General features: G+C 40.2%; 2 protein-coding genes across 2 annotated transcripts in view; one reads left to right on the top strand and one right to left on the bottom strand.

Moving 5' to 3' along the window:
* The window catches only part of CCDC82 (coiled-coil domain containing 82), a 33303-nt gene extending 17360 nt beyond the window's left edge, over window positions 1–15943 (bottom strand). The window contains exons 1-5 of the mRNA XM_004585192.4: window positions 15705–15943; window positions 10885–11570; window positions 9920–10121; window positions 4465–4557; window positions 3151–3275 (exon numbers count right to left, since the gene is read on the bottom strand). Coding sequence (XP_004585249.2) covers window positions 3151–3275; window positions 4465–4557; window positions 9920–10121; window positions 10885–11556 — 1092 coding nt within the window. The 5' untranslated portion in view covers window positions 11557–11570; window positions 15705–15943. The remainder of the gene's footprint in view (window positions 1–3150; window positions 3276–4464; window positions 4558–9919; window positions 10122–10884; window positions 11571–15704) is intronic.
* Window positions 15944–16257: 314 nt separating this feature from the next.
* JRKL (JRK like) lies at window positions 16258–18929 on the top strand. The gene has a single exon (XM_004585000.3). The coding sequence runs from the start codon at window positions 16822–16824 to the stop codon at window positions 18394–18396; it is 1575 nt and encodes a 524-aa protein (XP_004585057.2). The 5' UTR covers window positions 16258–16821; the 3' UTR covers window positions 18397–18929.
* Window positions 18930–24652: the final 5723 nt, after the last annotated feature.

Below are 24652 nucleotides of genomic sequence, written 5' to 3'. Positions count from 1 at the left end.
AAGAATTCATTCCAATTATTCTCAAACTATTCAAAACAATTACAAGGGAAGGAATCCACTCAAACTAATTTTTGAGTATTGTTTTATTTCAAAACCAGAAAAGGACGTTACAAAGAACGATAACTATAAACCAGTATCTGTGATTAACACAGATGTAAAATTACTCAACAGAATACTAGATCATTCCCCAGACCAAGTGAGATTTATCCCTGCTATTCAAGGATGGTTCAGCATATGCAAATCCAAAAATGTGAGACACCACAATAACAAGCTGACCAAAATTATCTCATCAGAGAAAGCACTGGATAAAATACAACATTCCTTATTGACAAAAACCTGAAGTAAACTGGTATGGTAAAAACATTCCTCATTCAATCAAGGTAATATATGAAAAACCCATTTCCAGCATGATAATGAATGGTGAAAAGTTAGTGGTTTTTTCACTGAGATCTGGAAGCAGACAGAGATGCCCACTCTCACCACTCCTATTCAGTACAGTCCTGGAAGTTTTAGCCAGAGCCATTATGTCAGATAAAGAAATCAAAGTGATAAAAATTGTAAAGTCAAGCTCTTCATGCTTCAAGATGGCATGACGGGGGAAGCAAAGGACTTTACTAAAAGATTATTGGAACTATAAGAGAATAGTATTAGTAAAGCTGCAAGGCATAAAATCAACACACAAAAATCTTTAACTAAACAACAAAAAATTAGATCTCTACTATTGCCTATGCCAACAGTGTCAGGACCCATGTAAAGAGCAGAAAGGTGGAACCATTACTCTTTCATCCTGAATTTTAAGTGGCTATTCTGTCGTGATGCTCTTTGTTAATACAGCTGAGGAGTTATTTTATTCATCCTCTTAGGGAATAGCTCTTTCTTGTTTCAATCTGTACTTTTTTGGTTTTAAATCTAATTATTTTTGCAGTGAGTTTGACCTCTTCCTATTTCCTATTCCTTTGTATCTTTTTCAATTAATAGCTCGTTCATATGAGACATTTTGATTGTTTGAAGGCACCTGATGCTGTAAATGTCCCTTTCAACACTGTTTTTGCTACATCTCATGGGCACTGATGTTTTTGCTTTTATTGGCATTTCTTCAGGACTTTCTTTTTACAAGAAAGATCTTGATTTTCTTTTTCACCACTTTAACAACACATTGGTCATTCTGTAGCATGTTATTTAACTTCATGTTAATGTAAATTTTCCATTTCTCTCTCTCCCTTGTGGACTGTGTTTTTTGGTTCTGTATTTAAGGGGATATATAAGAGAAATACTGTAACGTAGACTGACATGTCCAGATGTGGAGGCTTAATACAGCATGCACCCCTATCTCCAGACCAAACAAGGACTCCCAGTGAAACTGTTGAATATATATCCTGACAGTAGGATGCTGAATATTCTGACATTGTCCATGCCTACACTGTCAGGAAACACTGCAATAGGGGAATGATGGACTTATTACTGTTAATAAAATACTATTCATCATAATATTAGAGGGAGAATCAGTAGAGGGGAGGGCACTTGAGGATGAAGATGGGAAATCCCAAAGCCTATAGAACTATATCATAAAATAATAATAATAATGTTTTTTTACCAAAAAAATGTCATGGCTGAGAAAAAACCTCTAAAATTAGTTCAATTCGCAAAAGCTGCAAAAAAATTTTTTAAAGCTTGTAATAAATTTAACCAAGGATGTGAGGAGGTCTCTACAATAAAAATTATGAAACACTAAAGAAAGAAATAGAATAAGATCCCAAACATGGAAAAATATGATATATTTGTGGATTGGTAGAATTAATATAGTGAAAAATGTCCATATTACCAAAAGTGATGTACAGATTCAATGCAATAACAATCAAAATACCTATGATATTCTTCCCATATCTAGAAAAAATTATGCTAAAATTCATATGGAAATACAAGAGACCCTGAAGAGGTAAAGCAATCTTAAATAATAAAAGCAAAGCTGGAGATATCACAATATTAAACTTCAAAACAAGTTACAGTGCAACAGTAATCAAAATATCCTGGTACTAGCATAAACACATGAAGATCAGCGGAACCGAACAGAAATCACAGAAAGGAACCCACATATCTACAGACAACTGATTTTTTTTAGCTCTTATTTAATTTTTGTTGGGAAGGCAGATATACAGAGAGAAGGAGAGGCAGAGAGAAAGATCTTCCATCCACTTTTCCAAACGACCACAATGGCTGGAGCTGAGTCAATCCAAAACCAGGGGCTAGGAGCTTCTTCTAGGTCTCCCATGTGGGTGTAGGGTACCAAGGCTTTGGGCCATCCTGGACCCCTTTACCAGGCCACAAGCAGGGAGCTGGATGGGAAGCGGGACCGCTGGGACATGAGCCAGTTACTATATGGGATGTCAGCATATGCAAGGCGAGGACTTTAGTCACTAGGCTAGAACACCGTGCCAGGACCAGCCAATTGATTTTTGATAAGTGAACCAAAATCAATCCAGGGAGAAAGGATAATCTTTTCAACAAATGGTTCTGGGGAAATTGAATCTGTACTTGCAGCAGTAAGAAATAAGACTCCTACTTTACAGTTTACACACAAATCAACTTGTAATGGAACAAGTATTTAAATCGATGATCTGATACTTTCACATTTCTAAAGGAAAACATTGGGAATACACTGCAAGGCATAGGCAAAGACTTCTTGGAAAAAAACCCAAGGCCACAAATAATGAAAGCAAAAGTAAACAAATGGGATTACATCAAGCCAAGTTCTCTGCATTACAAAGGAAACAGTCAATAAAGTGAAAAGGGAGATCGCCTCAGCTCTGGCCATTGCAGTCACTTGGGGAGTGAATCATCAGATAGAGTAAGTTTCTTTCTGCCTGTCCTCCTCTCTGTATATCTGACTTTCCAATAAAAATAAGTAAATCTTTTTTTAAAGGCAGGTTAAATCCTGGAGTTGTTCTAAAGTTACTCAGGATTTAAATTGCTTAAATATTGGAGAGATATAGTCATTATGGACAATTACATAATAATATCATTTAGAAGGAGAGAGAAACAGGCTGATACAGAGATATGGCAACAGTTTGTAAGGCTGACTGGATGCTGAAATCCTGAATATTTATGACTCTCCCAAATCCCCACTAGTGATTAAAAACCAAAACTCTATACCTTATATCGTTTGTTGCAACGACTTCTAGAAAATAAACTCTCTAGACGAGGTTGAATAAGACGGTCATCCAAATAACGAAGAGAGGTCAACATATATTTTGCATATGATTCTCGCTGCATGCCAGCTGTTTAGGGATCAACAACAAAAATACTTTGTGATCATGAACTCTTTAAACAGTTGCATGAACTATTTAAACTATTTAAACTTAGGACTCTGCCTACATAGTTATAGGAAGTTGCTTGATTGGTTGGAAACATTTCAAAATAACAAAGATAAAAAAAAATTCCATTAGAACATTCGGGGAAGGAAATAATTTGCAATGCTCAAAAACACAAGCAGGAGGGATGGAAGGGAGGGAAGATTAATTGTGATCCTATAATTGTATTGTGAAATACCTCAAATGTACTTGCTTTGTAGGACGATTTTTTGTCCTCATTGTAAACATTAAACTTTAGCATTGTTTTCTGATAGTAAAAAGAGCCAGAGGAAAAGCTTGTCAAACATTTTTTCCTACACAAAAAAATAACCACTTCATTCCAGATCAAACTCAATGCTTTGAGTAGGCTTTCAAGGTCCCTGTGCTAATGCATCCATTCTACTCATGCCAACAGAGTAGGGATTTGGGAAATGTTTGTTCAATAAATGGAAAATGAAATATTATTTTGGCATTTAGGTATTTAATACATTTTTTGTACAGTATTTGTAGCCTGCTAAATGTCTGAATCTGTGCTAGATGTGAAAGACAAACACAGAGACATATGAGATAGCTATTCCCACACTCTGGTAAGGGCGAAAAGTGAAAACTCATTGTTGATATAATATGTAAGCTACCCATATCAACCATACTCTGGATTATAAGTGACAATGAGAGAGTAATAACATCACATAGCTTTTGCAGCAGAGATGTTTTTAAATTTACCTAGAAAATCCAGGGTAAAAAGAGATTGTATTCGGAAGACCACAGTGTGAAGCCATGTAGCTTTCACTGAAATGCAAAGAGCTTAGAGACATTGGAACAGCACGTGTGCACAGGGGCACTATTTTATAAGTCTTGCATTGTCAAATGTATTATAAAATCTTTCATGGCAAGTACCTGTCACATAATTATACATCACAAAATAATAACCACTATCAAGTTTTACTGTGTGAATTGAATTCTTTTATACCTGATTTTGGTTGAAGATATTAAGAATAGATCTCCTTGGTTTTACTTATTTTACCCAGTTTTAAAATTGAGATTGCTTAATAACTGGAAAATCGTAACAGTTGTTCCATAAACACTATTAACTTACCATACCATACTACTGACTTACCATACAATGTATCCAGAAAATTTTCATCTAAAGCATTGGTCAGAAGTGCCTTCACAACTCTTTCAAAGTGAGTATAGCGATCACAAAAAGAATCTGAAATTAATTTTTTAAAAAAATTACAATGTGATAGATTCAACAGTTTCCTAAATACAACAGGTTCTTTTTCCAAATTCTAAAAAAAAAACTATATAAACAGAATAGATTATTCCAATTTTTTAGTTGTCTGTGATTCATGTAATTATTGAGAAAATCTCTACTTTCTAGAGTTAATGTCCTCTAACCCAAAGATTTTATTTATTCTATAAAATAATCACTTCCCAAAATTAAGGGTGAACTGTTAAGAGAATATTAAGAGACATGTGGTCAGTCTAAAACAAAAAGAAAATGGGGACACCCTGTAAAACTCAGCATCATTCCTTGTATATCTAAGTTCAATTACCAGCTTGATAACAGGAGTAAGCAAGAAAGAAAATCTCCTAAGATGGTCTATCCTATAAAACACACCACACAGGCAACGGTCCAAGAAGCTGCTACCCTTCCCTGGACACAATGACCATAAAACAACAACAAACTTCATCTCCCTTCTTTCTGTCCCTAGTTGGGGATTTTTCACAAAAATTTATAAATCCTGTCTTCTCTTTTGCATACTACATTTAAAGGCCTGCTTTCCCATTAATATACAATACTGCATATAAAATCATCCATTCTGACAGACCAGGCAGGGGTTAAGAGAGAAAGGCCCTACTATACTCATTACTTTGGGGTCAGGGTTTACTATGACTGTGAAAACAGCAAACACAATTGCTTCCTTGATCCAAACAGTCATATCACAACCCTGCTGCAGGTCTCCGTGCACACAGTTTGAAGGGTATCCTTGTACCTCAGGAAATGAGAAGGATATCTACGAAGCACTGCAGAAGATGCCATTAACATCCATATGTGGCTACTGAGTTTCCTTCTGGTTAAAGCTCCAAAGTAAAATGGACTTGAACATGAACTTCTATTTTGGTTGATAACATACTGATGATATTGTTTTTCAGACTTTAAGGAAACTATTTTTGAGAGACAGAGACACAAAGAGGCATTCACTGGCTCACTCTCCAAATGTCAGGCAAAGGTGAAGAGTCTTCCTGACGGGAATCAGCAGTCAGGAATGGAATTCTGGTCACGCACGATAATGGCGGGAACTCAATCACTTGAGCCATTACAGCTGCCTGCCAGAGTTTGCACTGGGGGGGTGGGGGGCGTGGGTGGGAGGCAGTAACAGGAACTGAACCAAAACAACTTAACACTGTAATAAACACTTGTTAACAGAGAAGAACTTCCGATACATATTCTTTTCCATAAAAATATTTATTTTTATTGGAAAGTTAGATATACAGAGAGGAGGAGAGACAAAGAAGATCTTCTGTCCAATGATTCATTCCCCAAGTGGCCACAAGGGCCAGAACTGACCCAATCTGAAGCCAGGAGCCAGGAGCTTCTTCCGAGTCTCTCACATGGGTGCAGGGTCCCAGGGCTTTGAGCCGTCCTCGACTGCTTCCCCAGGCCACAAGCAGAGTGCAGGATGGAAAGTGGGACTGCCAGGATTAGAACCGGCGCCTATATGCGATCCTGGTGCATGCAAGGCAAGGACTTTAGCCACTAGGCTACCATGCTGGGTCCCACAGACATTTCCTAAGAACACTTTATTCTCTCCTATTTTTCCTTCTTCTTTTCTCTGAGACAACATATTTTAAATTTACATTATGGTCAAATGCTGAATGTTTTACTACATTAATTTTATTTTTCTTGTGCTTTTTGAAGTATCCTCATATTTCAAAGCCCTTGAAAGAGTATCTTTAGGATTGGCAGGAAAAGAGCAGCGCACAAATAAAAAACCACCTGGTGAGGAGTTCTGTCCCTGCTGTATAACTCCTCTCCTATCAATGTGTACTAATACCTCCTCAAAACTTAGGAAGACCCTTGTTTCACTACGCTTAGATGGACAGATGAGAATGGTGGGATTATGTTACTGGCATTCAAGATAGCAATAACAGGAGGGCCTTGCAATGGCTCAATAGGCTAATCCTCCACAGCAAGAATGGCACCCCATGTGGGCCTAAGTTTGTGCCCCAGCACCGTGACTTACAATCCAACTCCCTGCTTATGAATGACCTGGGAAAGCAGCGGAGGATGGTGCAAGTCCTTGGGCTGCTGTGCTCATGTGGAAGACCTCGGAGAAGTTCCTGCCTCTTGGCTTCACATTACCTCAGCTCTAGACATTTTGGTCATTTGGAGAGTAAATTAGTGGGTGGAAGATCTTTCTCTCTCTGTCTCTGTTTTAATCTGTATATCAGCCTTTCAAGTAACAATAAGCAAATAGATTTTTTTCTAAGATAGTAGTAATAGCCTGAGTGAGCAAGTGTATGCCACACGTAATTCTAAGCCCTTGACTTTCTTCGTTTCTTACCACAAACTTTTCAGGCACTGTTGCTACATTTAACTTTTGGTTAAGAACATTAAAATACAGAAAATATGAAAAACTTAGCTAAAACTGCACAGCCAGTAAGTGTCAGTACCAGGGGTAAAACCCAGGCAATCTTAGACTATATTTCATCTTATGCCATTGTTACGAATGGCACTCAGATTTGATATGGCTTTTCAAAACATACAAATTGTGCTTGGAAGAAAAGCCGCTGTAAGTTGAAATAATTCATCAAAGTTAAGAAAAACAACACTCTTGATTATGAGGTAATTTATTAAGGTCCCAAAATGGTAGTGACCAGACTTAGACCTTGAACTTTTCCAATACATAAGTTCTCTGGGGTATATTCTAGGAACGCTCTTCAAAAATTTCCCCCAGGATTACTTCAAAAAAATTTGTTAGGATGGTCCCAGTGCAGTAGCCTAGTGGCTAAAGTCCTTGCCTTGCATGTGCCTGGATCCCATATGGGTGCCAGTTCTAATTGCTTTCTATTCAGCTCCCCGCTTGCGGCCTGGGAAAGCAGTCAAGGATGGCACAAAGCCTTGGGACCCTGCACCCATGTGGGACCCTGCACTCAAGTGGGAGACCTGGAGGAGGCTTCTAGCTCCTGGCTTTGGATCAGCTGTTTTAGCCACTGAGGCCACTTGGGGAATAAATCAGCGGATGGAAGATTTTCCTCTCTGTCTCTCTCCTCTTCTCTGTATATCTGACTTTCCAATAAAAATAAATAAAATTTTTTAAAAATTAGGAGAGAATCAACAATACTGGAGGCCTGGAGATCTGGACAGGTAGGTAGGGCCTGAGCCTGGCATGCCACCCTGCCCGAAGACTGGGCTAGAGGATCCAAGCACCTGCAGGCAAACGGGTTGTGGATTGCTCAGGGAAGGAGAAATGGGGATATGTGAGAGGTAGAACCACTGAGGAGGTATGCTCCAGGTGACAAATAACTTCTGGGAGATTTCCACCGACCAGGCCATTGCACTTGCAAGTAAGCAAGGGAACTGACACAGGGTGATTTGGAGGAGGAAAACTGGAGGATTTTCTGAGTCAGACCACTGCACCTGCCAGGACAAGATATGCCATGCCTGGACCACGCTGCAGTCAGTATCCAATGGTAAGGGCCAAGATGGGGTTAGGCTATGCCAAGCTGGGGTCAGAGCTACTGCCAACATGTGCAAGAACTGTGGCTGGGAGCAGGCATGGTAGGGGAGCTAAGAGGACATTCCTGAAGTGCTGTGGTAAATACGTAAGAATGGGGGCGGGTGGAAATGAACATGACTACATCCCTTGATGTATATGGGCTGGGTCTGGGGGTGTCCCACACTGGACTAAGGCTCTGGTACCTGCAGGAATCCTTGAAAGCCAGAGTGGATGTGGGATGGGCTGAGCTAGGTTGTGGCAATAGCTCATCCAGGTCTGGGGTGGGTCAGGTAGGGCTGGGGTGCAGCACTCACCAGTGAGAACCAGAACGGGAGTGGGCTGGTCTGGAAAGGCCACGATACCCACTGGTGAATATCAGGCCTGGAGGTGGGCCAAGTCAGGCTGAGCCAAACACCCACCAGTGTACTGAGATCTGCGACTGGGAGTTAGTCTGATAGAAGAGCTTGGGGAACTCACCTATTAAGACGCAGTCCTGGCTGGTAAGCATTAGAACTAAAGGTGGGGGCAGTCCAGTACAAGTTGGGCTACAGTACCCACTCGCATACATCTGGGTCAGGTTTGGAACTGGGCCAGACTGGGCTAATCTGCAACACTCACTGGCAGTGCAAAAGTCAGGAAGGGGTCCACACCAGGCCATGCCAGGGCAGGCTGGCATGAAACACTTGTCAGTTCTAATTAGGGTCAGGAACTGGGGCTAGTTGGACTGGGCTAGGCTGCAGCACCTGCTGGCAAAAGCTGAAGTGAGATGCATCATGCCACATTGGGCCACAGCACCCACTAGCACACGCAAGACTCTAGGCCAGGAGGTTCCCCATACTAGGCCACTACTTCTACTGGTGAGCATGACAGTGGAGCACTAAAGTGGACTCTGTCAGCCAATGAATCTTGGAAGGATTTTCTCAATTTTGGATTAGTGAAATTAACAGCATCTTGGAATTCGCAAAACTAGTCAAGCAATACACTTGGAATATTCTTCTCCACACTGGGGTTTCTAAGATGATAAAAAGTGGACATCCCACCCTGGCTACCAATGTAGTTTGGCATCTGGGACCAGGTCCCTCCCTCATCCTTACCCCCAACGCAGGAGAAAAGGGGGGAAACGAAAATTAAAAGCATTTGCCCCACCCACTTCCCCCCATACCATGACCCTCTCCGCCCAATGGTCCTAATGGAACTGCATTCTTGTCAACAATGCGAACAAGATCAATAATAATAACATAAAACAAAAAAAAAACCTTGCCTAATAAAAAGATAAATCTTATCAAATATATATTTATTGAAAAACAACTTCTTGTATTATGTAAACGGCCTTTCAGAAACATACCTATCTCTCCACTTATTCAAGCTTTCTATCTCAAAAGTTTATTTTTGTAACTATGAACTCATGGTTTTTTTCAGATTAGGTCTAGGAATTTTATTTTTGCCCAGTATAAATGGAATGTTTCCTGACTATAATTTCTAAGAGATTATTGCTAGTATAAAAAAATAGATTGAGTTCAACATATGATGAATCTGGCCGTTTTTGCAAGACTTTTATCAGTTTGGATACTAGGGGGAGATGAGCTTCATCGGACACTACAGAGCTGGAGAAATTTCACTAGATCGGTGGATGCATAAGACCAAGTATGACGTTGTCTAGTGTTACTAAAAATAGCATTTAGAATAGCAAAGAGCAACATGGCAACTATCAAGCTAACAAAGCTATCTGAAAATAGAACTACAGTGCCTAATGATTGATCTGGAATGTGGTATTAAAAGCTGACTTAATACCTGGTTTAATACTATCTTTAAAACAATTGTAAAACATTATCTTGATATTTAACTTACAAAAATTATTCGATTCTATTAATTCCAGTTGTGATTGAGTCAATCTTTTTTCTGGCTGGTTTTTATTCTCTTCATCATCCTCCTCTTCTTGAACTACGAAGTCATCTATTATATAATCATCTCCATCTTCATTATTTTCATAACTGTCTTCCTCATCATTATCATCTGTATCACTGCTTGAGCAAGATTCCTTTTCTGAGTCCTAATTAAATAAAAATAACCAGTAAATAATGCCTTTAAAGTGGTCAGTATGCAGTAATATAACCTTTTAGTGCAGTATTAAAAGATTATATCTGAAAGCATAAAAACAAAAAAAATTAGCTTTATATTTGAAGGTTAAAAAACCAGAATTTTCTCACGTTAAATGTTGAATGAGCATTTAGCTATGTGACATAAAATACTTAAAATGATCATTAAAATGTAAGAAGTTAAAACAGCAGGTATACAAAGCAACATACACTTTCAGCTTTAAAAAATGATGCACTGGGGCCAGTGCTGTGGTGTAGTTGATAAGCCTCTGCCTGTGGGGACAGCAGCTGTTTTGATTCTTGGCTGCTCCATTTCTGATTCAGCTTCCTGCCTGTGGCCTAAGAAAGCAACAGAGGATGACCCAAGTCCTTGGACCCCTGTATCCACTTGGGGGACATATATTAAGCTCCTGCCTCCTGGGCTTCAGATTGGCTGAGCTCCAGCTGCTGCTGCTATTTGGGGAGTAACCCAGCAGATGAAAGCTCTCTCTCTCTCTGGCTTTCCAATTTAAAAATCCATATTTAGATAAATAAATTTAAAAGTGATGGACTGAGGCTCATGACAAAACAATGTACTAGACACAAAAGTACTATGAAGCAAATTTTAGCATACTTGATTAAAAAATAAACTAGTGTTCCTGAGAACCAGAACACAGATTCAGTACCTTGATTTTGTCAAAATATATACTATAAGGAGAAATTTAATACCACACACACCTCAAAATCTCTACCACTATGGTGTCTCTGTCGAGATCGTTGTTTTGAGAGTTCTTTCAGCTTCTGAAATCGTTGTTTCCGAGCAGCTATTCCTTTTTCATGGTTTTCTTGCCCCGTTTCTACAGAACATTCATCTTCAACCACTCTACGTGGGCGTTTCACCCCTACTTTTCTAACTAGTATATCACTATCATCGCTGTCCTCAGTGTCATACAGCACAGAGGATATGCTTTTCCTTTTCCCTCGCTTGATGTGTTCCTCCTCGAAATCCTCCTCTGTCACATCTCCGGTGTGTTTCCGGAGTTCGTCACCGTCTTCATGTGGATGCCCTTCAAGTTCTGTTTGGTCAACACTCCTATGCTGGCTTGCTTCATCTGCTGAATGGTTGTCAGTGTTAGGGAGAGGTTTGCTACCATTTCTTTCATTTTGAACTACTTTCAGCTTTGTTTCATTTTCTGGGTTACTCTCAGACCCTTCACTACTACCAAGCTCTTCATCACTATCAACACTTTCATCACTACTAGTCTCTTCATCATCATCAAACTCTTCATCACTATTAAGGAACAGGGAAACATTACTTCTTTTTGTCCGTCGCCAATCAATTCGAGATTTTTGTTCAGGCTTTTGGGTTTTAGAGTTTCTCCTTGTTTCATGTCTTCTAACAGGTACCATTTTCAGTTAAGCTTCTACAAAATAAAATTATCAGGAATAGAACAATCATAACCAGATTACAGTGATGAATCTATTCATGGTTCAAAGTATATTTAACTCTCCCTTACTAAGTGGTTCAGAGGTGCAAATCACATGAACTATCTAAGTATACATGTTCTATATTCAATATTAAACAACTTATTAAACATGCATGGAATTATAATATAAATTTTATTCTGAATTATGCAATATGATGTATGGAAAGGATACAAAGAATTATCACAATCCTGTCTTTCTAAAGATTATTATAAATGTCTAGATATAAAATACAAACATGTAATATTAACAAAAAGTTGAGGAAATATTCATTTGGTACCATGTAGGTGATAAAAATAATTGGCATAAGTATAAAGCTGATGGAAGAGCAGAAATGCTATTTCCATATGCTACCCTGAGGATTATCATGAAAAGATGTGGTATGAAATAATTATGAAGAACTGTACACTCACTGTACAAAAACAGTAAAAGTGGGAGATGAAGTCCTAACGACCAACCTCAGCATTTAATAAGCACACGGTTTTCACAGCAAGTAAGTGTGACTAAAAAGGCATAAAAAACAAAAGCTTTATTTTGAAAAAAAAAAAAAAAAGATCAAAGATGGAATTAGAAGGGAATCACCAGAAAGAGGGAAAAGATTTTGAACACAGAAATGACATAATGACATAACATGAAGGATCAATCAAGAAAATCAATTTTAATTGACATTAAAAAGAGTATCGCAAAAAAAATAGTGCAATAATGAAAAATAGACTATCCACCAAGATAATAGCTTTTTGTATTCTTTAATAAAACCACAATGCTTTAAGCTCATGAACATTAAATATTTAGTTTAATCCAACAGGAAATTTAGTAACAACCCCATACTGTAGTCAAGTGAAAAAAAAATTGTAGGGGGGGCCCAGGCTGGGGCGGTGGCCTAGTGGCTAAAGCCATCACCTTTTACACAGGGATCCCATATGGGCACCAGTTCTGGTCCCGCCAGCCCCACTTCCCATCCAGCTCCCTGCTTGTGACCTGGGAAAGCAGTGGAGGATGGCCCAAAGCCTTGGGACCCTGCACCCATGTGGGAGACCTGCAGAAAGTTCCTGGCTCCTGGCTTCGGATCCGTGCAACATCGTTCATTGCAGTCACTTGGGGAGTGAATCAGCAGACAGAAGATCTTTGTCTCTCCTACTCTCTGTATATCTGACTTTGCAACAACAACAACAAAAAGTAGCAAAGCAGAGCATTGCATTGGGAAAGAAAACCAAGTATATCCACTTTTAATTTAGAAAAGAGTGAATTTTATTAGGATTGTCAGAAGCATAAGAAACAATTAGTGACACATAAGACAACTAGAAAAACAGTAACTCATATGCTAAGGAATAGAACAGTAATTGCAACAGTAACAATGACTTCACAATACATATGTAAAAGCTTACATATTCAAAGTATTACTATTCCTTTCAGAGAAATCACTTCATTAGGTGTAATTCCAATATTTCTACAATGGCACAGAATATTTCTGGAGTTTTTTGTAAACCATAGTATTAAAACATCAAAATAACATTTTTAAAATCAAAATGCTTATATTTATTTCAAAGAGTAGCTTCGATATCAATTTCATTTGTCTCAATTGTGATTCTTAGGGACTTCCATAAATGGAATTGTCACAAGATAAAAATAAACTATTGTTAAATATATTTACAATAGAAAATCCCATAAACTCTGAAGGTAATTCCAAAAATATAGTTCCAAACAGTTTTGGAGTGATGGCAGTTTTACCAAGCCAAGTCTCCAGCTTCTTAAGATGATTATGGCTCGTTTAAGGTGGAAGGGAAAGGAGATGAGGTGGAAAGGAAATTGTGCATTCATGTATGTTTATAAACTAACGTGAGTGGCTGCATAAGGGTAACACCTCTTAAAAATCAGAACAGGAACAGACCAGCAGCCTTGCTATGACCATGAGCATAGGTGCATGTTTGTTAAACTGTACAAAGATTGTAACATTTTCAAGCAAACTTGTTTGAATTGGGAGAAAAAGCAACTTATGAAAACAAATGACAAAGATGGTTTCAGTAGATAAAAGAAAAACATACCAGTGAAAGGAGATTTTGTTAGTATGCAAAAGCAGATTCAAGTACACTAGATGATTACTTTAAATGTTCAAGAGATAATCACTTGTCATATAAATTGATGACTTCTATGAGAATAGCAGAAAACACTCACACTAGTAAACAGACTTATGACTGGACTCTTCAAAGCTACAACATAAATTCCCCTATGTTTACAATTTTTAATATTTTTGATAGTATTTTTAATTCCTGACAATGACCCTAGGATGAAGTTACTATCTACTTTTATTTATAAATATCAAGGCCAAGGATATAGAGTTAGTGACTAAGGATTACATAGCTTGTTAGTGACAGAGCAGAGATAAGAAACCAGGTAACCTGACTCCCCATTCAGTGCCATACAATGACTTCTGTCAATATCATATTTGTGCCACGTTATAAAAACTAAGCTTTTAAAAATATATCTTATTCTCTTGGTCATGCTGTATTTTTGTTTGGGAAAATAACTATCAATTCAGTTTAGAACTTACAAACATGTATTTCTATTATTATGTAACTGATTTTAGTACACTCAAGTTAGGTCAGAAACTTTTTGATTTACTCATCCACCAAGCAAGAAAAGAATAAGCATAACAGATGAAAATGTAAAGGCTTTTCTCTCCCATCTTATTGTTGATTCGGATCACAATACTTAAGCCCTCAATAAGCCCCAAAATAACAATTTCTAAGAAAAGCAGTTCTTGATTAGAAAACTGCTTATTTTTTCAAAATGCAGGATATGAACAACTGAAGAGATGCACTCTTTAAGGCAAGCTTGATTTGGCTTACAGCCAAACTGCCAGGTTCTTTCTCCTATTGCAAAGCTGTCATTTACATCAACAAAGCAAAACATTCTTTTACTGAAAAAGATAGATAATTTGTGTATGTGTAAGGTTTGTACTCCTTCCAAATTCCGGATATCCTTACACTAGTTGGGGAGGGACGAATACGTGGAACCAGGTCAATGAACTTGAGGAGAGGAATGAGAAAGTAAAGCTAGCTGACATGTACAACAATTTGATCTCTTGAGTTGACTCAAAAAAGACTGAATGCAAACGGACTGAATTTCTCCACAGGCTGACTATACAATTTCATGAAATGAGAATAATCTTATCAAGCTTCTGTAATAATACCTTACTTTTAAGCAAAGAGAAAAACAGACTCCACAGCGGAAGTGTTAAATAAATGAATATCAACACGCCCTTATCTTTGTGCTTCTTGGTTAATACTATGTAAAACACACAGACACAGCTATGTGGTTTAACTAAGAACAAAGAAAGGCACGGTACTAATGCAGCTTCACTGTGTTCTTTCTCTAACATGGCAGCAAACGGTACTTTGATGGGGCCAATGACTTCCTCATTAGAACATCCTCCACACAAGAGTCATTCTAGAAATCATCCGCTTTGTTCAACGAAGGCGGCTGTTTGTAGTTTTAAGATTTGAAGGGAAGTGGAATCGCAGGCCACTTTTGAAACGACACTAGAAAGGATGCCTTCTTATTGGCACAACATTGATCTTCCTTGATGTTTCCTTCTAGATAGCAGTTTGGAGGGATAACAATCAAAAAAAAAAAAAAAAAAACCCAGAGAAATGATTAGCTGAATTTCCTACCCAAAGGCCAGCACATGCTTGGGGCTGTGCCGCTATTAGATAAAATACACGAGGTTTCTGCTTCCAAGGAGCTCTTAATCAGCATTCTGAGCGCACCCAGCCAAGGCCCCAACCAATCTGAGGGCTCCAAGCATGTTCCACTGGCTAGGAAACGAAACAAAAACAAACAAAAAAGCGGAACATCAAACAGAAAGCGGGATAATGCTAGCGAGAGGTAAGCTAATCGCCACCATCTAAAATCAAGGTCCAACACAGTGTGACTACTTCAAGAGGGGACCCTACATCCAGAAAAACCTCCTAATTCCTGCACAGCACCAACACGGACAGCAGGAAGCAGCAGCCCGCGGAGGGACAGATCTGGGCCGCTGACACGGTTCAGGATTCCCTCTCAGGATTACAAACCTGGCTCCCGGGCGGGATGCAGGTGCCCGCCCGCTGCTCAGTCCCTCCGCCTCCAGCTGGGAGGGGTCCGGTCGCCAGGAAACCGGCCTCGTAGACAGAGCTTCCTGATGACGTACGCGGGAGGACACAGACCCCTCAGAAGGGGCCCCGAAAAGGCCAGAAACCCGAGCCCCCAGCCCTCCACCCCGCGGCAGCTCCAGAGCACTTAGCAGTTTCCAGTACTCTGCACTTGCCGGGGCATCGCGTCCCGCGCCGTCCAGCCCGGCCCAGGCCCCACCTCAGGGAGGTGCCGCGGCCCGGGCCCCACCTCAGGGAGGCGCCGCGGCCCGGGCCCCACCTCAGCAGTCGCCCAGCCGGCCCCTCAGCGGCCGCGGCCACTTCCCGCTCCGCCCTTGCGCACTCACCTGCCCCGCCCCCTCACCTGCCCCGCCCCGACGCTCACGTCAGTGGACACCGCCTTTTCCTTCCGGGCTCTCGCGGGAAGTCCGGCCTCTGGGCGGGGCGAGGGGCGGTGCGGGCGGTGTCTTCCGGGAGCGTGCGCTGGGGGAGGAGCTGCTGCCGCGCGGTAGTCAGGGAGCAGTTTCGGGGTCCTGGTTACAACTGAGGTGGGCGAAGGGCCCGGCGGGCCGTGAGGGGCCGGGAGGAGCGTCCAGGCCCTGCCCGGCGCGGGGGAAGCGGGCACGAGGGCCCGTCTGTTGGGGGAAGTGACCGCTCCCCGAGGAAGGGGCCAGTCCCCGACTCCGCGTCTTCCGCTCACTGCCTTAACTTTGGGGTGTGGCAGGGCTTCTCCGACGGGACTGTTCCTCCGGGCAGGTCTGCATGTGCAGGAGGTTGGGAGCCACGCTGGTGCTGCTGGTCCTCCTCGTTGACTCTTGGGCCGATCCAAACACATGCCGCTAATCCGGATTATCCGCGGTGACCTGGGGCCTCTGAGGCCAGTCTAAGTTGCAGGCCTACCCCAAACTTGCTCCGCTTTCCGCTGCCAGCCAAGACCACCCGGGGGAGGGAGGTGAGGGCTTCCACGCTGCCCCTGAGGGTTGTGAGACTATCAGAGACAAGAACGAATTGTTGGTGGATCACTGCGGGGTGAGTGTGGAGGGAATCCTGGAATTTCACGATGTCTGGGAAACGGAAGCGTGTTGTGCTCACTATTAAAGATAAGCTGGATATCATAAAGAAACTCGAAGACGGGGGTTCTTCCAAACAACTGGCAGTGATTTACGGGATTGGTGAAACAACAGTGCGAGATATAAGAAAAAATAAGGAAAAGATTATAACTTACGCTAGCAGTTCTGATTCCACGAGTCTTCTGGCCAAGAGGAAATCCATGAAACCCTCTATGTATGAGGAGCTGGACAAAGCCATGCTGGAGTGGTTCAACCAGCAGAGAGCTAAAGGGAATCCCGTATCTGGACCAATTTGTGCAAAAAGGGCAGAGTTTTTCTTTTATGCTTTGGGTATGGATGGTGATTTTAACCCCTCTGCCGGTTGGTTAACTCGATTTAAGCAGCGGCACAGCATTAGAGAGATTAACATCAGAAACGAAAGATTAAATGGGGATGAGACTGCTGTGGAAGATTTTTGTAACAACTTCCGAGACTTCATTGAGCGTGAGAATTTGCAGCCTGAACAAATTTACAATGCAGATGAAACTGGACTGTTTTGGAAGTGCCTGCCATCGCGAACTTCTGTCATCAAAGGTAAATGCACCCTGCCTGGACACAAGTCAGCTGAAGAAAGGGTCACCATCATGTGCTGTGCCAATGCAACAGGTTTACACAAGCTGAAACTCTGTGTTGTGGGGAAAGCAAAGAAGCCTCGCTCCTTCAAGTCCACCGATACCTTAAATCTACCGGTTTCTTACTTCAGCCAAAAGGGCGCCTGGATGGATCTTTCCATTTTCCGACAGTGGTTTGATAAGATATTTGTTCCACAAGTTCGAGAGCACTTAAGATCCAAAGGATTGCAGGAGAAGGCCGTGCTCTTGTTGGATAATTCGCCGACACACCCAAATGAGAACGTTTTGAGATCAGATGATGGCCAAATATTTGCTAAATACTTACCACCTAATGTGGCTTCATTGGTTCAGCCCCTAGATCAGGGGGCCATCGCAACAATGAAGAGGAACTATCGGGCAGGCCTTCTACAGAGCAACTTGGAAGAAGGTAATGACCTGAAGTCGTTCTGGAAGAAATTAACTCTGCTGGATGCACTTTATGGAATAGCAACGGCATGGAACTTAGTAAAACCAGTGACAATTAGCAGAGCGTGGAAACAAATCCTGCCTGTCACTGAGGAGAAAGAAGGCTTGGACTTTGATGAGGAAGGTATTTCTATAGCCACTGTGGCCACCATTTTGCAACACACCAAAGGACTGGAAAATATGACTACTGAGAACGTTGAAAAATGGTTTGAGGTAGACAGTACTGAACCAGGCTACGAAGTGTTAACTGACAGTGAAATCATCAGAAGAGCTCAAGGCCAGATGGAAGAATCTAGTGACAATGAGGAGGAGGAAATAGAACTGATCCCAGAGAAGCATGTTAATCATGCAGCCGCTCTCCAATGGACTGAAAATTTACTGGATTACCTAGAACAGCAAGGAGACATGATTCTGCCTGATAAACTGGTAATACGCAAACTGAGAGCCACCATCAGAAATAAACAAAAGATGGCAAACTCAAGTCAGTAATGGTATTTTCAGCTTTAGCACTGTATTTGTAATTGTGCTTGTGACTGTAAAATGTGACTTAATTTGTATTCTGAATTCTTAGACACAGTCTTGTGAAACTGTGTCTCAGTTTCACAGCAATGTGTCTACAGTGGCTGAAGGGTTGTGTGTTATCATCTGTGTCTCATCCCTTTGTGTAGATGATCAGAAACTGATTCTATGTAGATGTGACTTACATGTGTCTTCACTTTTGTAAATCACCGGTTACCCACCCTTCTGTAAAAATGGCATTCCCTCAACTTTGTCATGGAAGTTAGAGGTAGCAGTGAACAGAGTACTTTCCCAGAATCTTTTCCTAGATTCATTAAGCTACCCTGGCAAGTTTTGCTTTGTGCTAACCATCTTAAATGGTTGTCTCTTACGTGCATTTGATGTAGGCTGACAGAATTAGAACTAATAGATTTAAGGATGATATTTAAATAAGGCCTAATAACGATGGCAAAACTAATCTATGAATTATGAAAATAACTTAAGTATCATACTTCTTTTGTCATTTGCGTGCGTGCGTGGCCTAGAGGGAGAGATGATTCTGGAAATTAAATCAATATAGAATGTAGGTAATAATTGAGAGAAATTCTTATAGCTGGTATATAAAAATGATAATTTGAAGCAAGATGTGGGGAAATATTTATACGAAAGGAATAAGTAGGCTTTTAAAAACTTGGTCTTTTTATTGTATTATGAATTGGATACCAGTATAGGGTTATTATTTATTCATCTAATTATACTACAGATTTTATAATGTTACATATCATACAGGCTTTCACCTGGCTTGGGAGAACAGCATCTCTGAAATTTCAAAGATCATAAGTTTTTTTTAATTTGGTTTTTGAACTGAGTGCTTTGGAATGTTATATGTCATTTCAAAACGTGTGTCATAAAGGAAGGGTTAAAGTTTTTATTTTAAATAAACCATTTGTCCTGTTTTACAAAGGAAGTGGAAATAACAGGAACGTATCAGAAGTAAGGGATGATATTGCTTATTTTGGCGTTTGTATTAAGGCATTCTAAAATGTAACGGCATTTAAAAACATTTTTAACTCAGTGGGTTAAGTTGGAAGACTGCATATGTTAAGTACTTTACAATTGAAAAGCAAAATGTTTCCATTTTGTGTATTGACCCAAAGTAATAGGGAAAAAAATGGAATTGCTTTTAATTAGTTATTTTCAGTCAGCTTTAACTGCTTCATGGAGACACTTAACACTTTAGAGTGCCTTTCTTAGAATTCTAAAACTTTAAGAAGATTTTTAGCATTCCATAATTTCTGTTACTTTCATGAAATAATTGTATCTGGATTTCTTAACACTGGTGATGAAAGTGTTTAGCAATTGTATTGTACATTGCATGAATTATCTCAGTGCAGCTTGGGAAACCCGTCGGGAGTTACTGTATCAGGTGATTAAACACTCTACTATAAGTTAAGTTGTATATAAAATAATTTTTTCTAAAGTAAAAATCTATACTAAAGAAGCTTTTTGGAGTTGTGTACTGTTTTCAAAATTCTTTTCATTGAAATTCAGCTGTATCATTGCCACCTAGTGGCAAAATTTATATTACTATGTGATTTTAAGCTTTAGTAAAGGATTGGCTGTTTCTTGCCTTTGAGTGTGAATGTTATGATATTGTAGCCTAAAAGAATCTGCTCTGTTTGACTTCTGATGTCTACTGACTCTGGTACCTAGCAGTTCTGTTTGGACCCTGCTCTCCTTAATTATAAAAGCTGCCAACAGTGGAATGCCATTTTGCGTTGTAAGCAGGGTAGTTATGTCAGTTAAACCTCCATGAGTTAGAAATACTGTTGTTCAACTCATATTCTTAATTGCTAAAGATTGCTTGGCTCTAGGTAAGGATTTAAGCCGAGATATTTGATTCCATGCCTATGCTTATGTCATCCAAACTAGGCTAATCTCTAAATCTTTGCAGTCTTAAGCAATGTGTGCTTTTTACTTCCTTCAGCCCCTTGCTGTGTTTGTCTAAACTGTATTCCATGTTCAAGTTCACTGAATGACAATGTATGTACTTTCCTTTATCTTTTTTTTTTTTTTAAAGATTTATTCATTTTATTACAGCCAGATATACAGAGAGGAGGAGAGACAGAGAGGAAGATCTTCCGTCCGATGATTCACTCCCCAAGTGAGCCGCAACGGGCCAATGCGCGCCGATCCGAAGCCAGGAACCAGGAACCTCTTCCAGGTCTCCCACGCGGGTGCAGTGTCCCAAAGCATTGGGCCGTCCTCGACTGCTTTCCCAGGCCACAAGCAGGGAGCAGGATGGGAAGTGGAGGTGCCGGGATTAGAACCGGCGCCCATATGGGATCCCGGGGCTTTCAAGGCGAGGACTTCAGCCGCTAGGCCACGCCACCGGGCCCTCCTTTATCTTTTTGTGAAATTGTTCTTCCTCCTTCACTATTCTGTGGTTGTCACTGTTTTAATCAACAACGCTCTAGCATTTGAATCTTGCATCATCTGGTTTCTGATTTCCTGGTACCCATCCCCAATGAGGATCCTTTCTCAGGTAAGCAATTTTAAATGCAACATTGGGAAAATAAGCAGTTTCTGCAAATACTTCTCAAGCACATGAGGCAGTCTGGAAAAGATTCAAGAGTTGATAAGAGTGTCAGCATGGAATTCTTATTTGGCCAAGGGTTATGGAAATGACCTCTAAGAAAAGGAAATGTGTATGTGTAGACTCACTTTCACACAAAGACCAAAAGGAAAAAGTAACCTCCCAAAATGAAACAGTATGGGGAAGAGTGGAAGTTAGGTCAAGTAGCTGAGGGAGTGGTTGGAGGAGACAAAAGGAAAAAGAAATGTAGTTGATGCTGTGTGATTGTAGATAAGCCATGTGATCTCTTTAAGATCTGATTGATGTATTTGATTGATGTATTTGAAATGCAGAGTTAGAAACATATTCCATCCATTGGTTCAATCCTCAAGTAGCTGCAACTGGCAGAGCTTGTGGTTGGATAGAGAAAGGAATGTCATCTATGTGTTCCACAAGGGTAGCAGAGATCTTTGCACTAGGATCATCTTCCATTGCTTTTCCCAGGCCATTAGAGAGGTGAATGTGGAGTAACCAAGGCACTAACTTGGGCCCACCTGTGATGCTGTTGTCACAGGAGGTGGTCCTGTCTGCTGTGCCACAAGGTTGACTGTTAATCTGATGTTTACCTTTTCTCTCTTATCAAATTTAGTGCCAGGTTAAATACATTTGGTCAGTAGTTGAGAAAACTACTGTCAGATGATGCTGAAAACGACTTGGGTTTTACATCTTATCCTAAGCCATAAACCCTTAGTTTTTAGTCCATGTTCTATGAATACCTCAGTGTTTGCTGCTTAATTTCTTCACTTGAAGACTATCACTTGGGATCTGTGTCACCAGTATAGGTTTTTTCTTTTACATTTATTTAACTGAAAATAGTACTTTCATTAAGCAAGCTATATAACAATGTTTCCTATAGAAGCCAATAATTTTGGAGAGTGGATTACTTGTACTGTTTGATGTGGATTTTTAAGGAGAGATTTGGGTTTTCTGGGGAGGGGAGGTGGTAAAGGAATAATTATTTGTCATACTTAATCTATTGAGTGTAAAACTTGTTTTACCAAATGCTTAAAATTACTGAGTGTGGTTGGTTTTAGGCCAACATAAAAGAAGAGGATAAGATTCTGGTTCTTGAGCATCTTGAAATCAAGACAGAGAAATACCACCTTGCACCAGCAGAGGATGGCTCAGACCCTTGGCTTACTGCCACCTATATGGGAAACCCCAGTGAAGTCCTTGGCACCTGGCTTCAGACTGGTTCAGCCCAGGTTTTTTGTAGCCATTTGAGAAATGAGGTAATAGAAGATCTCTCGTTCTTACTGTCTTTTCGAGATTTGTAAAAATCTGAAAAGTTTTGAAAACAACAATATGAAGCCATCAGATTGAGCTGTAAGCACATATAAAATAGTAGACATAATGTGATATAAATTGTGCAAGGAAGGCATGTAGATATTGTTGCTTATTCTTTCCTCCATTCACTTCTATATATTCTACATTTTAGGTTTACTATTTCTTAGTTTTTCCTGCCCCAAATGGTCACATCCATTCTTCCCCCCCCCCACACACACACAGACAAGGTATATCCTGCCTCAAGAAATCCAGATTGTTATTTGGAGAAGAAAGCCTAAAGTTTGGAAGAGAAAGCTGTTGCTTAGCTAGCTACCTAATGATTTTCCACTAGAATTCTAATGTCAGAGCCACCTAGATAAGCCATTGTTCAATTAATTGTATAATCGGGAATAAAAAGATAATGCTCCCTTTGTCTAGAGTATGTTTTCTTACAGTTTTTCCTGAGGTATGTTATGCCCTTACCTCCCATGAGTAATCCTTTTACGTGTGTGTGTGTATGTCTGTGTATTTTTGTTGCTCTAAATTTTTGCTATGTTTCTACTTCCAACCTTCAGCTGTACTCCTTAGAAATGAATTCTTGCCTGTTTCTTTTGTTTAAGGCAGTGACATCTTTACACAGTGACTAATTTCATGCAGTGCCATCAGGAGTTGGAGATAGAAAGATGTCTATAGGATAGTGACTGCTTTCCCAGTGGCAACTAATGTACATACTGATGTCTTCAGACGTTCAGGTTCTATCAGAATTATCATACCGTAAAGTGATGCAATGGTTGTGCTCCAGAGCTGTGGGCTAAGAACATCTAGTCATAAATAACCATAGGGTCAGTGCAGAGTGACATTGAAACCAAACCCTATAACAATACCTTTCAGGCACATAGTAGATCTGCCCATTTCCATGGGCTCTTATGCTACCTCTCTTAGCTTAAAACTTTTTTACCCTCTCCATGGCTTTCAGTCAACCTCTTAACCAAAACTGAGTAAATTCAGAGTGTTATAGCTAGCCCTACAGGATGAATGACCACAATGCTTATGAGGACATTGATTTGCTGTATAGGTAAAGTGTTAGGCTTTTTATAAAGTTTACCTACCAGTTTTGGGAATGTTTATGTCTTTTAAAAGTATTTTTTCTGTTATTTGTGATTAATATGAGAATAAATCATCTGCTATCTACATTTATCTTTTTTTAAAGTTTTATTTACTTTTATTTTAAACACAAATTTACAGAGAAAAGAAGAGACAGAGAAGGGAAGATCTTCCAGCTTCTGGTTCACTCCCCAAATGGCCAAAATGGTCAGAGCTGAGCCAATCTAAAGCTAGGAGCCAGGAGAATTTTCTATGTTTCCTATGTGGATGCAGAGTCCCAAGAATTTGGGCCAATTTCCACTGCTTTCCCAGTCAATAAGCAAGGGGCTGGACTGGAAATGGAGCAGCCAGGACATGAGCTGGCGCCCATATGGGTTGGTGGTACTTGATACTGAAATTTTCAGGCATGTGATCTTGGGTGTATTTTGAAGTCTTTGTCAGTATAACCAAAATGTGGTAACGTCGCCGCCCGGCAGCGACACAAAAATGACGAGGAATCTCGAGGGCCTGCAAAAAACAGGAACCGCCACTGCAACCGGCACACACACACCAAACGAACACACACACCAAAAGCACACACACACAAACGAACGGAAAGCCGAACCAAAAAGAAGTCGAACGATAAGAGCAGGCGGACAAAAGGGTTTATTGCCGAAAGCGGGCTGCTTATATCCTGTTCGCCACCAATCACTTCTCCCTGTGGGTCCACGGGGTGCTATCTGATAGGCCAGCAATCGCAGCGCGGGAACATTAGCCTATCCTTGTGACTTCCTGCCTGCCTACTGGCGGGACAAATCCCGCCTCCTGGCCCTCGGCCAGCCGCCATCTTGTGACCGCCTAACATACACGTGGGGTCGGCTGCTCCCCACATGGTAACAATTCAGGAGTCTTGATAGGATTAAGTAATTTGAGATATTTTATTAACCAAGGTAAGCATATTAACTTTTATATTAATAGCTCATTTTATGAATGGTGCAAATTAACTACCCTTTAAATTATTAAAGGATTAGAAGGAATTATAAAAATGAAAAAAAGTGTCCAAGACCAAGGTATTGGAAAAAAACCAGAAATTTACAGTTAAAGGGAGGGACTATATGGATCAAGATGTACAATTTTAGCTACTTATGACTATCTACAATCATGTTTTTGTACTCCTTTTTAATTCTCTTACTGCTATCCAATGATGACACTAACTCATTTATTTGTACTCTAAACTAGAATACAACTTTGTAAAAAAGTAAA

This window comes from Ochotona princeps, chromosome 4, assembly GCF_030435755.1.
Source record: "Ochotona princeps isolate mOchPri1 chromosome 4, mOchPri1.hap1, whole genome shotgun sequence".
NCBI lineage: Eukaryota > Metazoa > Chordata > Mammalia > Lagomorpha > Ochotonidae > Ochotona > Ochotona princeps.
The sequence above is the reverse complement of the archived record's forward strand: the minus strand, read 5'-3'. Positions and strand labels throughout refer to the sequence as shown.